Genomic DNA, 16,410 nt, shown 5'->3' on the forward strand with positions numbered 1-16,410 from the left:
TTTCTAATTTTTTTCTCATCTCTTTTTTGTACTCATCATTGTGTCTCGTGTGGTTTAGCTTCTCTACATCCCATCTATTTTTCCTACTGCCTCCTGTTTGTTTGACCACCTTCATCCTCATTTTGGCGACAACCAAGAGATGGTCTGAGTCGACATTTGCCCCTCTGTATGTCCTAACGTTTTGTATTATTCTTTTCCACTTTTTGGAGATTAGCATGTGGTCTATTTGGTTTCCCTCTGTCCCCCCTGGAATCATCCATGTAATCTTGTGCTCTCTTTTATGTCTGTATTGCGTGCTAACAATGAATGTGTTTGTTGCTGCCGCCAGGTCGCAAATCTTCGCTCCGTTGTTGTTAGTGATATCGTGGATTGTCTCCCCGCTACCCCTTCATTGCGTTCCTCCTTCCCTATCTTCGCATTGAAGTCCCCACTATCATTAAGATGTCGTTTCTTTTTACTTTCTCACATACTTTTTCCAGTTTGTCGTAAAATTTAGTTTTTTCTTCTTGCTTGCTATTCTCTGTTGGCGCATATGCGTTTATCATTGTTATGTTTGCTTGCTTGTTTTCGATTCTGATCCACGATATTCTTCCATCCACCGCTTCATATTGCATTATCTTGTTTCTTATCCCCCCTCCTACTAAAAATGCTGTTCCGTTCTTCCCTTGCTTTTTCTCCCCAGCGTAATATAGTGTGTAGTTCATTTTGTCTATCTTTCCCTTTCCTGGCCATCTTGTTTCCTGTATTGCGAGTATTTCTATTTTGTATCTTCTCATTTCTCTCGCTGTTTCAGACATCTTCCCTGGCGCTAACATTGTTCTTACGTTCCATGTGCCCAGTCTGATGGTTTTCTTATTCATTTTTCCCTTTTTATTCGGTTTTTTGCTCGTTTGCCCAGGTTTGTCGGTTCAGTTTATTCATCACGTTCCGTTTGCGTCGTCCTTTTTTTTGCCTTGTCGTCTTTGTTGTGCCTCTTGTATCGCTTCTCAGTTTTTTGGAGCCTTAATTTCTCCTACTTTCATGAGCTTTTGCTCCTTTTTGTTCCATTTCCAGCTCCTACCGTCAATTTCTGCTCACTGATACTTTACTCTTACTGTGGCTCCATTAATTCTTTCTTTCTTGGCGAAGTCTCTGATGTTTTTCTGAATCTCTCTTTCCGTTAATGTTAATGCGGAATCAATGTAAATCTCTTTTCTCTCTAATTTTTCCTTTTGTCTTTAGGACCATTAATTTTTCATTCCACTTATTCATTTCCACGTTGTACTTATCTTGCCCTATCTTGTACACCTTCTTTACTTTCACGTTTAGGCTCAACTCTTTGTTTATCATTTTTTCCATTGTGTTTCTCAGTAGCTCTTCGTCTTCTGTCTCCATCCGCATTCCTGTCACTATCAAGTTGTTGCGTATCTTGTCCTTTTTGAGTTTTTCTATCTTTTCTTCTGTTTTCGTGATCTTTTCTTCCAGGTCCAGCTTTTCCTTCTCCCAGTTTACCTGCATGATTCTTACATTCTCTCTAAGGCTTTTCATTTCTTTGTTGTTTTGACTGATGTCGTTGCTCATTTCCTTCACTTCTCTGCTCAACTCTAGTAGTATTTGCTTGATTTCCTCCATGTTTTGGTCCTCTGTTTTTTCTTGTTTTAGCTGTGTTCTGCCCACTTGGGTACCTCCTCGGAATAGTTTCTGTTCTGTTTCTGGTGAAGAATCGTGATCCGGTTTGTTTCTTTTGTTGTTATTCATGGGTTCACTCGATTCCACTTTAACCCGTCTGTATTCTGTGTTGCCTACTAGTTTTGTTTATCTTCGTTCTTGCAGACTTTTCTTACCGCGGAGCGATAAGCGCCTCCTTATCGCGGAGCGATAACAGCCTCCTTATCGCGGAGCGATAACAGCCTCTTCCGTTTCTGTCTCTCTGCGAGTCGGCTCTTTTTTCACGATGCTGGATGCTCTACTTTATATGGCTGTTTCTGACTTGCGACTTACGGTTTTTGGTTCTGCGGTGTATCTTAGTCTTTTCCTGACTAGTTCCCTGGTTTATTCTTTGTGAATATCTTGTTTTTCTCGTAAAATCACGGAGCGGTGCACACTCACGACTACTACCATACTTTACTTTTTTCAATCACAAAATCTATTCTAGTTGCTCAAAATTTACTCAACGCTGTTGTAGACACTATCGATGTCTTCTAGAAATGCCCACCTTTGCATTCAGTAAAAAATTTCGGGTTTTTTTCTGACATACTCGCACTATCCTTTTTCTTAACTCTTTTTGGGTACCTGGTGGGGTCAAATAAACATTGTCTCGAATGTTTCGAATGAAGATAAAGAAATCCAATGGATTCAAATCTGGGGATCTAGCGGGCCATCGAATAGCTCCATGAGGACCCATTCATCGTTCACCAAAATGATTTAAATGATTTAAAAATACAACATTCATGCGTGTATTATGTGGTATGGCGTCGTCCTGATGAAACACGACTCTATTGCTATTAGCATCTCATCCAGAAAGTTGCTTATTACGTTTGATAATAAATAATATGATATTTTGTTTGATCGAGACTGCTATCAATAGAAAAGGGACCCACTAGTCCATTCTATCTCCAAAAATGCCACACCCCACGTTAACGCTAAATCGTCTTTGGAAATTTTCTTCCACAGCAACATTATAAAATTTGTTACACAGTCTAGGACTGGTTTACAAATCTATGAGGGGCATGATGACCAACTCAATAGACCGGGACCAATGGCTTAACGTGACTTCCGAATCACGAGACAGAATATGGCCTTTTTTTTTTTTAATTATTTAAATTTCGCCCTGGGTCGGAATCGAACCCGCGACCCTCGCGTCCCTGAGCCGAAATGGACTCCCTTAGGCTATATTCTGCCTTGTCAAACTGTTTTGACAAATGAATATTCAGAGCTTACTTAGTCATTTCGAGCATTTAGAACAAACTTCTCACTTGTTTATTTTGGTCACTTGATTTTTAAATTTTGTACATTTACTCTTTAATTTCTTGACTTTTGTTTAATGAATGGGTATAGTTCTTTACATTTTTATATTCAGAAGACAAATCTCTACAATACTGAATAAAAAAAAAGTACAGTGCTATTTGAAAAAAAGAAGGTAATGTTCATCTGTCAAAAACTGGACGCAAGAATTTTTTTTTTTATTTAGTTGGTATTGAAGTGTTTTCAAAATTATTTCATTTGATGTGTCATTTATTCAAATCGGATAAAAAATAAGCAAGATACAGCATCAAAGGTTTTTCGTCAGTCACCCTGTATATGCCGTTCACGATTGTTTTATTAGCAGCACGTTTCACTTATTTATTGATTCTTATTATTTATATTTAAACATGCCCAGAAAAACAAGACACTTAATGAACATTTAACCTCAAAATTACAAGTCTCAACAAATTGTACACTAGACAGCGTTGCCGATAGTAATTATCGAGGAAAATGCGACGTTGGTGGTTTTTTGATTTTTGAATTTTATACGACGATTTTTTTTATCAATGAACCATAGGGATTTACATGGTATAAACTTTATTTCTCGTTAATGGTGTTTCTACTTATAATTTCAAAATTATTTTTTGCACACTGTTAGCTTACTTAATGTTTTATAAGATCTGATAGTTTTTTTTAAATGTTATTTATAATACATTCATTTTTGTTTTAGACCAGAGTAGGCTATTTTAGTTTTTTTAAATGTTGGTATCGGGGCTATGTCAAAATCACAAAATCAAAATTGTTCGAACTGCCAGTGTCAAATTTGACATTATTATTAAGTATTAAGGTAAATTAGTTTTAAATTTGTGCAATATTTACATTTGTCACTAAATACACACATTATTGAGTCCTCGAAACTATGTAGTTAATTGGAAAATGATAATGCTTGGCTACATGGTCATGAATTTTGACAAGAAAGTGTAACCTCAAATATTATACATGATGTATATTGTCATTCAGCCAGTCTTACCATACAACTCGCCAAATTTCCATAGCCTACTCTGGTTTAAAACAAATGTGAATGCACTATATGTACGTATTATAATCTGTTTCAAAATCAAAAATCCACCAACACTGCATTCTACCTCGAAAATACAACCGACAACGTCGCCAACTTTTGTTTTTAGTGTGTTTGCAAGCGTCAGAAAAAAGTGGGGTTATGAAAGAAAACTTTTGACAGTCATTTATAATTGAATTTTTTTAATAAACAATTGTCAAAACGTTGTCATGTTGGTATGAGCCAAACAGTGATTTTCATGATAATACGGTTAGTTACACTGTGTCAACATTTTTTTAATGTAACTGAGCCTGCGCCCTGACGAGCGAGAATGTATTTCAAATTCGAAAAAGATATCTGCTAATTTTTCATTCAACTTGTTTTGAAAATGAATTCGCGGAAGAAAGGTACGGGAAGAGAAGTGAACATAACCTTAACTATGATTTGATGTCAAATTGTTATACAGCTGGTCCATATGTTCACATCCTAGAGTAGTACAGAGTGGTTTTTTACTTAATTTTGACATTAACAATTGTTTATTAAAAAATTTTCGCTATAGGTCGTAATTCGTCGTGTTTTTTTGTTCTCTCACTCAAAAGTTATATAGTCTGTTTTTTAATCAAAGAACCAGGACCTGTTGACTTAGGTTTGTAATAATAAAATTTTACTAAATATAGGGAATTTAATGATATCTGTTGGCTACGACTGCCAACACCAGTCATTTTTAATGCCCTTGAAAATACGCAAACTCGCATTTAAAATTTGAACGTGTTATTAAAAATTTCTTGCAGTTATTTTGAAATTAGCAGTAGAAAAGCCATTCCACTGTAGGTATGTAGGAAAAAGCCACAAACTAAAAATCGTTGCTGACTGCTCCGAGTACCTGGTTGTTTAAAAGATTTGTATATTTCTGATCATTCTCATTTATAGATTTTTTGTAACATAAAACAATGTGAGTCAAAAGTGAATGTAATACGAGTATAATGTGCATGTGTTGAATGTCAGTTAAATGACAACTGTTCATCACGTAAATCAACGTAAATATTATAATTAAACTAAATGGTATTTATTTGCAAATTGCTGTGAAATATCGCTTGGATGGTTGTAAGAAACCTACTACTCAAGGACTTTTTACGTTCGTTTCTAAATTGTTCTATCAAACAGTGCACTCGAAACATTCGTTTGTCACTTGCGAACGCATCATCAGACATTGACGACAAGTTCAAATTACCATCAAGATATGCAGGAAGTGAACAGAGCATCTGGGTGGAGTATCTTGAATTGTTTTTAAAATACAAACCTTTAAATTTAGGACACGGATTCCCAGATTATTGTTCACAAAAACTCGTCGTCGCCGCATTGGCAGAAGTTGCTAACAGTGATAATGACTTAATTCATCAATATACAAGAGGATTTGGTCATCCGCGTACGGTTACCGCTATTGCTAAATTATATTCTAGACTAATTGATCGTCAAATTAATCCTGACACTGAGGTCCTCGTCACAATTGGAGGCTACGAAGCCCTCTTTTCGATAATAAACGGACATATAGATTTTGGCGATGAAGTCATTATCATTGAACCGTATTTTGATTGTTACGAACCCATGGTGAAGTACGCTGGTGGTATATCGAGATTCATACCGTTGAGAAGAGCGAACAAAGACTCCTCGACAGACTGGGTTTTGGACAAGAAAGAGTTAGAGTGCCTTTTTAATTCTAAAACAAAAATTATAATCGTGAACACTCCCCACAATCCTTTCGGGAAAGTTTATAAAAAAGAGGAACTGGCACACGTAGCGGATTTGTGTAAGAAATGGAATGTTCTATGCATTGTTGATGAAGTGTACGAGTGGATAGTCTACGAACCAAATGAACACATCAGGATGGCCACCTTGCCCGGCATGTGGGAAAGAACAATCACAGTTGGTTCCATTGGAAAAACGTTCGGTGTTACTGGATGGAAAATGGGTTGGGCTTATGGTCCTGCAAACCTGATGGTCAATCTGCAGATGGTCCACCAGAATTGCATCTACACGGGCGTCGCACCCATACAAGAAGCCGCAGCCATCGCTTTCGAGAAAGCGATGACTAATTTGAACCAAAAAAATTGTGTATTTAAGTCAACATCCAAAGAGCTTATAGTTAAAAGAAACTACATGGCAAAGATTTTGTGTGACGCTGGTATGGAACCATTGATTCCTGAAGGCGGATACTTTATGATTGCTGACTGGACTCCTTTAGAATCTCAAGTAGATCTCAGTTCCGAGAAAGACAAATTCAAGGACTACCGTTTTACCAAATGGATGATTAAAAATGTGGGATTGGGTGCAATTCCCCCAAGTGCATTTTTTAGCCAAGAACATAAGTATTTGGGTGAAAATTTTGTCCGATATTGTTTTTTTAAAAAAGACGAGAACTTGCAGAAAGCAGCCGAAATACTGAAAAAATGGAAAACTGAAAGAAATAAATGATGTTTGTATATACACAATTAAAACACAACAAATGAAGCTTGTACATTTTATGATATGCAATATTTTGTAGGTCTTTTAAATAATAAGTATGTATTAATAGTCAAAAAGTAATTTTACTACTTAAAAATATGTTGTAGGTACAAAAGTTATGAATAGTTATATGAACATTAATACAATGAACTAACTTATCATAGAAAGCAACATTTATATTTACGTATACTTCTCTTGGACACTACTAACTAAAAAATTTTACTTTAAAAGCAAAATGTATTCAAAATACATCTTTTTGTTACACAAATCTGCAATATTTACGACACCATATCTCTTACTATTAAATGAGCCAGTTTAAATTGCTCCTGTAAAATAACATAGTCATGACAGTGAAACTTGTTGTGCTAAACTCTCACCAAGTCGGACACCATATTTGCTCGAACATTTCTCAACTTTACAGTAAATCCGTACAAATCAATTTTATCCGTGATAGGAAGTGCTCTTAGTACAGCATCACATAATACAATGGTTCCACATCGACCTGTTCCGTTTCTGCAAAATATTTTTTGTATAATTATACATTAATGAATTTGTTCGGAAAAATTACTTGCTATGAACTACAACTGGGGCTACATGATGAGGGATTTTCAGTAAATGGTTCATAAATTCCTTACATGTACGCGATGTTAGACTTAGATCATTATCTATTTCCCATAAGTTATAATGCAGCTGATCTATCTAAAAATTAGTAAGTACATATAAATATTAGTCAATTTTATACTGATTAATAACGAATTTTCATTTCAACTAGAAATGCATCTCCATAAATACGTTTTAACATTCAATTTATTAAAGCGTTTGGAAAATAAGTGAAATAACATATAATTTGATATTTTATGTCTTACTAATATCGCGTGTTCATTTAAATTTCTCCTCAAAGGTGGCGTTGAAGAGTCGATTGTGAACGCACCACTCGGCAGTCTGCTCAGTAAAAACACAAATAACGCAAAAAGTGGGGTTAGATTTAAATAACTGCTTCGAGAAATTTAAATAAACACCCGATGTATTATGTGATGTTAAGAACTTCTATAAACTATGGCATTAAGAATTGCTAACAGTAACAGTAGCAGTAACACTAAGATTTCCTCCAGTTAAATTTAACGATCTGGTAGTAGATGTGGAAGGTTCTCCGGCTAGAAATTTCACTACTTTGTTTTTCAATGAACTACTGTCTTCCAAGTACCCCTCTGCAACGCTCGAACTCCTCCAACTTGCAATATTCTTCTTCGTATATTCCTTTAGCTTCTCCGTCAACAGATTTTCTGTTGCTCTCGCAGCTGTTTTTAGAATTTCTTCTGGAATTTTACTAGTTTCCTTCTAATCGCTCATTTTTGCACACTTTTCGTTTTAAACAAAAAATGCTTTTGTTTGTTCATAGTTTAAGAACTTCACTAAATACCAAATTCATAAACTACTTTGTAATAAACGACAAACTGTAACGGTAAACTGTATCATCAATAATAATTATTTCCAGGATGCAAAACTACTAGTAAGACATAATAGTTATTTATGCATCAAGGGAATTACATACGTCATAACGACAGAGGGCAACGAGTACTATCCCGAGGGTCCCTTTAGGGCCCGAGGGGAAGTAACGTTGCCCGAGGTCGTTACTGACCTTGTAATTTACGCGATTCATAAAATATTTTATTCCATACTAATAAAATTACGAGTAACTCCAAAAAAAAATTGTTAAGGTTAAATTGAGCGAACTGTCATGTAATGTCATGTCATATCAGACGAAAAAAGTGCGACATCAAAATCATGTTTTTCTTCAAACGTCCGTAAATTATGACATTATCCTGCTGCATTGACAATGCTAAAGTGTCACTTCATTGTCATGGCATCTAACGAGCTGACGAGCGGCAAATAAAGTTATTATCTCCGCTGAGAGCGGCAGATAAAGTTATTATCTCCGCTGAGGGCGTCCGTAAGCGTAAAGTTATTATCTCCGCTGATGAGCGGCAGTAAAGTAAACTAGCTAAATCATTTGAAATTCCTACCTGGTTTCTTAACATGTCTTAAATAATTTGTTATGAAGGTTTGAAGAAAAAATAGTATATGATATTTGGAGCCTCACTGCATTCGGCAGCCAATCTTCCAGCCGCAGCACATAAAACTTCATTTTTGCTCCTCATAACATAATATACTATTAAGCACAATCGTGAGTACTATAATATGTTTCAAAATCAAAAATCCACCACCTGTTGAATTATGTTGGCAGAAAAAAAGAAATCCCTAGAATAAGTTTCATTTTTTGCGTACAGGGATATGGAGGGAGCACTGCCTATGCTGGCAATGTAAAGGAAGCGGCACGTCGCGAGACCTGTGCGGAGACCTTTTATGGCGCCTTTTAAAATGACCGCCAGTACTTCGTGAAATTTCGTGACGAAGGTCGTTGGGCATCAGATGCTTCATAGGCGTCGGTGTTCCGTCATTTTACTGGGATTTGCTTTTTTACACGTGAACGGTTGGTGAATTGTCTTTGTATTTTTTCAGTTGTATAACTCTGATCTGTTTTTATTTTGAACTAAATATTTACGGTCGTCTTCCTACAATTCCTACAAAAATTGTCCCCAGAAAAAAGTTAAAGGGACGCCACTGGAAAGATGAAATATCTGCGTTAACTTCGGTTTCGCTCGGCTCATCTGGAGATCTTTTATTAGGTCTACAGAAAAGCGCGGTCGTATCCACTTTTTTGAAGAGTGCTCCCTCCATATCCCTCTACGATTTTTTGGGTTTGCCGAACCTCCCGCCAAAATTTGACATTGAACTGTTGAGTTTATTTACGTAACACAAAATAATTATTATGTACAAACAGGTTGTAGCTAACGTATCATAACTTTTGAGTGATATGATAAAATGAGAATAAAAAAACACGATGAATTACGATCGAAACAACTGTCAACAGTTTTCTTTCATAACCTCACTTTTTTCTGACACTTGCAAACACACTAACAACTAACAAACAAAAGTTGGCGACGATGTCGGTTGTATTTTCGAGGTAGAATGCAGTGTTGGTGGATCTTTGATTTTGAAACAGATTATAGAGATATTTTCATATTTGGTGGCGGAAACAAAAGACTGAGAAATGTCACAAATTTGTATTGTCAGTGTCAAATTTCTCAAAGACGTTCGTGATTGCGACAAAAATGCAGCAAATTGGCAATAAGAAAGTTATTCATCGTCGAACTAGAGAAATAATTTGTAATACGTTTGATTATATGAGAATAACTTTTCCTTTTGAAGCACTGACAAAAATTGGTTTCCTTAGAATTTGTTTTTTCAATCTATCTAGCGAAAATTTAAATTTACCTTGACATTCCTTTTTACGGCGTTTATGAGAGAAATTTGACACTGACAATACATGTTTGTGACATTTCTCAGTCTTTTGTTTCCGCCACCAAATATGAAAATACCTCTAACAGCACTTTAATGGACAAATTGTTCAATTTTAATAATGCGGGAAACAATTTTACTAGTAAATTCGAGAATTGTCGCTTTATTTTTGTTGAATTCTTCTGATATTACATTGAAGGGAATTAAGAATTTATAATTCCCTAGTAGAATTCCCAAGGGAGTTATGACTATCATAATGGTTACCTACCGTATCTAAGGTATTACTGACATATAATGGATCAGTATGGAACAAAATATTATACATATGTACCACGGACATTACTTGATGCCTACACCCTCGGGCGACTTCAAAAGTGTGACTAAGGCCCAGTATTTCAGTGCAGGGTTAACTTTTGGGTTTGCAAAACGCGGTTAAATTTTAACCCAATTTTTAACCTTGTATGCGTATTTCAGTGCTTAGTTACGGGTTAACGTATTTAACCAACTTTTTCTTAATGTTGACAGTGCTTTCGGCAGACATATTCGAAAAGCTCGTAGCCAGTCGTAGCGGACAGGTGTAGAATGCTGCCGTTTGCTGTCAGTTGTGACAGTATTTAACCCACGTGTAGAGTTGTTTTGGTTAAAGAGTGAGGTGTTTTTATTCAAAAATACATACCCATTTCTTTATAATGGAATTTTACAACAGATACCGACTTTTGGATCAGATATGTATATTAGAAAACAAGAAAATAATTATAAATATTAATGTAACAATAAAAAAATAATTAATCTTCTAGCTCTTTTTAATTCGGGAATTTCACAATTAACATTTTAATGTAAATACAATGTTTATATCAAACTCGAATTTTTGGATCTTCGACGACTGTCCATTTTCAAACTTTTATTTGGCGCCCCTTCAAAATGCGAAATAGCCGTTATAAGTGCTAATTTAATATTAAACTTACCAAAACAGAAAAATAAATAATTCTGCACCGCACTTTTGGCACGAGTAATGCGCATGTCTAACCGAGAAAAAGCAGGTTAACCCACCCCTATCCCCTGGGTTAACTTTCCAGTTAAATTTAACCTTGATTAGAACCAACCCGACACCGAAATACCCCTGACCAGGTAATTTAATAGTTAACCATTTTTATTTGGTTTAAAGGGCCCTGTACACCTAGCGTTTTGTTTGCAGGATTTGCTTGCGCATGCAAGTATGTGATACAAGTTTATCAGAAACACACACTTTCTGGCATGTTTGTCAAACTTGTTTTCGTAAATTCGTATGAGATACAAGTCTTGTCCACACACGAATGAAAATTTGTATGACAGCACACGGTTTGCTCAAACAAAATTTAGTAAAATCACAGTGAGTGACCAATTTTTGTCGGCCGTGATGGATGTTCATACAAGTGTAAGTCTATCAAACGTGTTTGATATTTTTGCGGTGTGGCTTAACTTTGGGTGTGTGGTCGAGATTTTAATAATAAAAAAATCTAGTTGTCTTTCCATACAAAATAATGTATACAAGAACATATATTAGCCACACACTTGACAGCATGCATGAATAGAATGTTAGTAGTACACATGTGTTTTATCAAATCCTGTAGTATGTAATCATCATATGTATTAGAAACATGAATGCGCATACAAGTACTGCAAACAAAACGCTAGGTGTATAGGGCCCTTAACCCACGACTGAAATACCGGGCCTAAAAGTTATAAACTGATCGCCCTCGGAGGACATGAACATCCATAAATAACAATTAGGCACGACTTTCCAAGATATTTTAATATGTGCAAAATCCACCTGTCTACTTTTTCCGTTGCGTTGCACCTGTAGTCTTCGATGGATATAAAACTTATTATTACAAATTTCTTTCAGACTAACTCGTATGTCATCAAAGTAGACAAGATCGCCTTTTAATTTGGGCCAGTAATAAACAAATTTTTCATTGGGACTTGTAATCATAATGATATGATTCACATTTTCTTGCCAAATCATGTCCCAAAAATCGGCAGTAGTGTTCTCTAAGGGATTTTGAGTCACAATATATTCTTTCTCGTTGTCGGAAATCTGGAATTGTGGAGGTGAAAGAACATTCTTTACGTTTAATACAACTTACTTGAACATAACTTGCATTAATGTAATCTGTAGACCTACGAGTACATCCATTCTTATTGTTTAATTTCACACGATTCACGTCATCTAAAATCGTAATAGTAGTTTATTTAACGAGTTTGTGTGTAAATTGGACCTTTTTTGCCATGAGTGGGCCAGTTTAAAACGTGAGTGAAACGAGCGTTTTAAAGGCCCACGAGTGCCAAAAAATAACCAATTTACACACGAACGAGTTGAATACAACGTTTTTTTGTTAGACGAACCCCTTAAAGGCTCCAAATCGCTTAAAACCTTTAAAATTAGCTTGACGTTTCGTTTTGACAAGTTGTGACATTTATCAAAATCCGTTCACACAGGAGAAAATTCTCAAATTCTGACAGTGTCGAACAAAAAAATATTATATGACGACGAAATAGTTTAAACTTACATGGAAGAATGCTCTGGTCTTGATTTTTGAGGATATTCTTTTTCTTCAGACTTTCCTTGTTGTCTTTGAGGTTACCAGTAGGAATATTCTGAAATTTAATGGCGGTATAAATAGTGCACATAAGCCAAGTTTAAATACATACCGAAAACTGAATATCGAGATGTGTGCAAGAGGGTTCGAACGCCAGTTTAACATATTGCAAGTAATCTTTTCTGCAAACTTTTTTCCATCCATCATTATAAATAATTTGGTAATCATTTTGATCTTCCGTAAAATTTAACAGAGTGATCTCTTGCATTTTATCAATTTTGTTACTTGGAATGTCTACGATTTTATAATTAACTGCCTAATAATAGTGTTATAAGTAGAAACAAAATTATACCTTCACTTTTGAATTGACGTTTGAATTTTGTTTTCCTTATTAAGCAAATTGAACAACACGCTATTAGAGATGTAATAAGAACTACCGGAAGAACTGTAAACAAGTACAAATAATCATTAGAAGACATTGTATAAGGATCACAATATTTCTTCCTGTTGTCTGCTAGACTTGAAGTTATATTTATTTTTTCGTTTACAGCATTTTCACAAATATAATCTGATGTGTGATTGGCAATGCGTAAGTATCTTTTATTCTCTTTACAACTTAGATTTGAAGATAAATATATAACCTCGCCGATAGCCCAAAATGTTTCTCCTATGCCATGCTCCAACTGACTCGTTGTTGAAATATTGAAACATGTATCAAAATTTTCCAAAGGAAATTGTTCTTTCTTCCATCCCCCGGTTCCCTAAAACACCTCTTTAATAATGACTAAGATATATAATACTCGTTTAGATTTACCGAAAACTCTTTGTTGATGGTACCTCTGTTTGAGTTTAGCTGAATTGTAATATTACACCCACGACACATTGCCAAATGCATAGAAAAGCATCCTTCTGATATCAATACACAGTTTTTTGTATTTGTGTAGATCGTCTCTGTTTTACTTTCATTTGTATACAGGTATTTATCTAAAATCGATAGATTTAATTTAAGCTTTCTGATTGTGAGTTTTTTAGATCATTTCTTCATAGGTTTGTCATTGCTAGAATTATCTGCAGCCAGTAACAATACATTTTTGTTAATCAGTAATTACAGGTATTACCTAAGAGAAGTGATTATTTGCCATTAGAAATTTTAGACGTATCCGAGTTCCTGCCGGCGGTCACTTCTTTACCTTTTGTCAACAGACGAGTTCCTCCCGAGGTTAACGGGGATTACCGCGCCAGGTATGCGGCAGGTGGTAGCCGGATTAAATTATAATTATTTTTCTTAAATACATTTATTTCTTTTGGTTCAAAAGTAAGGTTAAACTCCTTACATTTTTCCAAAATTGGTTTCCACATGTAACTTGCAAGAAGTCTGTCTGTGATATCCATATAATTACCAAGAAGTTTTTAAATTTATATGTTAGGAAAGGCAATATCATTCAAAATTACCAGATGATTCTTATCGCCACCGATAATCCCTTACTCTTCACTACCTGCTACAAAACCCCAAAATGTTTAACCGCCAGGAGGAACCCTGCTGCACCCGAATTTATCTAAATTTTATTTTTATTTAATAAAACAATGTTACTTACATTCGTGCAATTTCAAAATATCTTTTTTAGAGATTTCTTCATAGAACTGAGTTACATTCTGGTTAATAATTGTATCATTATAGTCGCAAATTTTCGAATCCTTTACCTTGAAATGGTGCCACTACAAAAATATCAATTTGTGTAAACTAAGCAGAGAAAATTAAATAAAAAGCATTTTTGCGCTATAAAACTTTTGCATCTATTAAGTTGTTAACTTTTACGTCTTTTATTAATTTTGGTGCTCTTTCAAACAGAGATTTTGAAGGCCTCCAAACTGTCCGGACTAAATAATACTACACTATGGATTGACCTCATTTAAATGTTATGGAAAAGGTGGTTCATGAGATTCAGTAAGCAACCACAATTCGGGGTGTTGGTCAGTAGCACTCTGCGGTCAGTTTACCCTTTGATACAAATTTGACCCCCCCCAAAATGTACAGGACACTTGTGGGCAAATGAGGATTTAAGATATTAAAATGTAGCTATATCGTTAAACAGGTTACTTCTGCCTAGTGCCATTGCCTAGTGATTGTAAACTGCGCTATTCTAAGCCTATTCCAACTCAAACATGTGTTTTTTCATCTTGGTACAAATGACTTATTTGTCGCTGTGATAATGATAAAAGTAAACTACTGTTAGGGAATTTTCTTTTTTTGTACTGCAATGAAAGTGTTTTATTTTTTCTAACATTGAACATTCAAAGCGGATGTTTTCAATTTGTCAAAAAATTTGACAGTCAGATAATAATTACTGAAAAAAATACAATTAAGTAGCAATATCTTGGAGGCCACAGGCAGGGCTATAAAGAGAAAATGCCTCACTTTAGAGACAAAACAAAGTGTTCACCGGTGTTTTAAAAACATTTGGGAAGTAAATTGTCCAAATTTGGTGAGGATGCCAGCTTACCGAATGGTTGGGGAGATTTTTGCCGTAAATTGATAAATCCTATTTTAATTTACATTTATCTATTTAAAATGTTTCAATCAATGATTCAAAATGATTGTGGATAAATATGGCAACTATGTACGAAAATGTATATGGTAACTGTGTGGGTAGAATAGAGTTGACATTTCTTTGACAGTTCATAGTCGCGCAATTTTGAAAATTGTCAAGTAAATATGCAATGGTATAAAAAGAATCAAATGCACGCACAAGAAATATCATACAAATATCAACTCTACCCCACCCACACAGTTGCCATATAAATTTTCGTACATAGTTGCCATATTTATCCACAATCATTTTTAATCAATAATCACCCAATATATACTCGAAATGTTTTGGATATGGATTGTCAAACTCAAGGTCGCTTAAAACTCATGATTGAACTGTACATTAGCGAGATCTGTCATAAATTCCAATAACCTTATTGGCGCGCCTAGTTACTTTTGCTGGTAGTGCCAACTTAACGACAAGTCCCCAATCCACATCCATAACGTTCCGACTGTACTATCCGTTTATTAAACTCTGTCATTGTCAAATTTTTGATTTTTTTTTTTTTTTTGGAGTGTACCTATGGTGAGATACCTTTCCAGCTGCCTGTACACAAAATTTAGTTATAAAAACATCAACAAGAAAAGTTTGGTAATGTTTATGGAGTTAATCCTCTTCTTTCCAAACAAAAATTAACAATACCCTGCTTTTCTCTGGCCGTTAACAGTATTCTTTTACATTTCATATCTTATTCTTGTTCAGCTATTTCGTGTGAGTAATACTTTGAATGAAAGAAAGCGAATTTAGTAATCTTAATTTCAAATTTTAAATTTCAGATTTTTGCGCCAACCTTAAAGTAAAAATTACTAGACTCAGAACGGCAGTGCGGTAACTTACAAACACTTTGACAGTGCGGGAATCAAATCAGCTGATGTGACAGATCAACGCTAGCTCGCTCAATAGTGCATGCGCGTTGGCGTGGCTGTCTTGAAGTAGCAAACCACCATGAAAATGAAAACGACTCTTCCAAAGCCAAACTAGCCGAGCGAGCCACGCTTGTAAATCCACCATGAAAACGACGCTTAAAACTATTATAGTGAATCCAGCCATAGATTCAACTTTTTCAAATATCGTGAAAAAAAGAAATTTCCCTAGACATTAACAATGTATATCAATAGGAACATTGGGTTGATGCGCTTTAACGTTGGCAGTGTTCGCGCCTTTTTTATTCCTACACCCTACACGGTTCCGACCTGTCAGGTGCCTGTCAGCGTGTGTTTGTAGGACGTCAAAAGTGTTATAAAATAAACTATTTAATTAAGAATCTTTTGAAGGAAAAACTTTCTTTAAACAATGAGTGGCCTAAGTGATATAACAAATACGGTTCAGTCAAAGGTAAGATTCTTGGTTTTTCGTTTGATTTTTTAATGAACTGTTTGAT

At 35.2% G+C, this 16,410-nt stretch overlaps 3 protein-coding genes across 15 annotated transcripts in view; 1 reads left to right on the forward strand and 2 right to left on the reverse strand.

The window, feature by feature from the left end:
- Positions 1–1,176: 1,176 nt before the first annotated feature.
- Positions 1,177–1,737, reverse strand: LOC138126584 (foldase protein PrsA-like). Its single transcript, XM_069042377.1, has one exon. It carries the CDS (start codon positions 1,735–1,737, stop codon positions 1,177–1,179), a length of 561 nt encoding a protein of 186 aa, XP_068898478.1.
- A 3,230-nt stretch (positions 1,738–4,967) lies between these two features.
- LOC138126521 (kynurenine aminotransferase-like) lies at positions 4,968–6,511 on the forward strand. The gene is made up of 2 exons (XM_069042291.1): positions 4,968–5,104; positions 5,165–6,511. Exons 1-2 carry the CDS (start codon positions 5,099–5,101, stop codon positions 6,470–6,472), a joined length of 1,314 nt encoding a protein of 437 aa, XP_068898392.1. The 5' UTR covers positions 4,968–5,098; the 3' UTR covers positions 6,473–6,511.
- A 54-nt stretch (positions 6,512–6,565) lies between these two features.
- LOC138126520 (tyrosine-protein phosphatase 4-like) overlaps positions 6,566–16,410 on the reverse strand; it is a 35,792-nt gene continuing 25,947 nt past the window's right edge. For 4 of the 13 annotated variants that reach the window (XM_069042281.1, XM_069042287.1, XM_069042277.1 and 1 more), the window contains 10 exons: positions 14,037–14,157; positions 13,256–13,425; positions 12,794–13,202; positions 12,554–12,735; positions 12,412–12,499; positions 11,989–12,071; positions 11,673–11,939; positions 7,071–7,201; positions 6,880–7,015; positions 6,566–6,828 (listed from right to left, as the gene is read on the reverse strand). In XM_069042281.1, coding sequence (XP_068898382.1) covers positions 6,781–6,828; positions 6,880–7,015; positions 7,071–7,201; positions 11,673–11,939; positions 11,989–12,071; positions 12,412–12,499; positions 12,554–12,735; positions 12,794–13,202; positions 13,256–13,425; positions 14,037–14,157 — 1,635 coding nt within the window. In that variant the 3' untranslated portion in view covers positions 6,566–6,780. Of the gene's footprint in view, positions 6,829–6,879; positions 7,016–7,070; positions 11,940–11,988; positions 12,072–12,411; positions 12,500–12,553; positions 12,736–12,793; positions 13,203–13,255; positions 13,982–14,036; positions 14,158–16,410 lie in introns of those variants that run through there. The other 9 variants (XM_069042288.1, XM_069042289.1, XM_069042290.1 and 6 more) reach the window with 9 other exon arrangements.

The sequence above is a fragment of the Tenebrio molitor genome, chromosome 3 (assembly GCF_963966145.1).
Source record: "Tenebrio molitor chromosome 3, icTenMoli1.1, whole genome shotgun sequence".
Classification (NCBI taxonomy): Eukaryota; Metazoa; Arthropoda; class Insecta; order Coleoptera; family Tenebrionidae; genus Tenebrio; species Tenebrio molitor.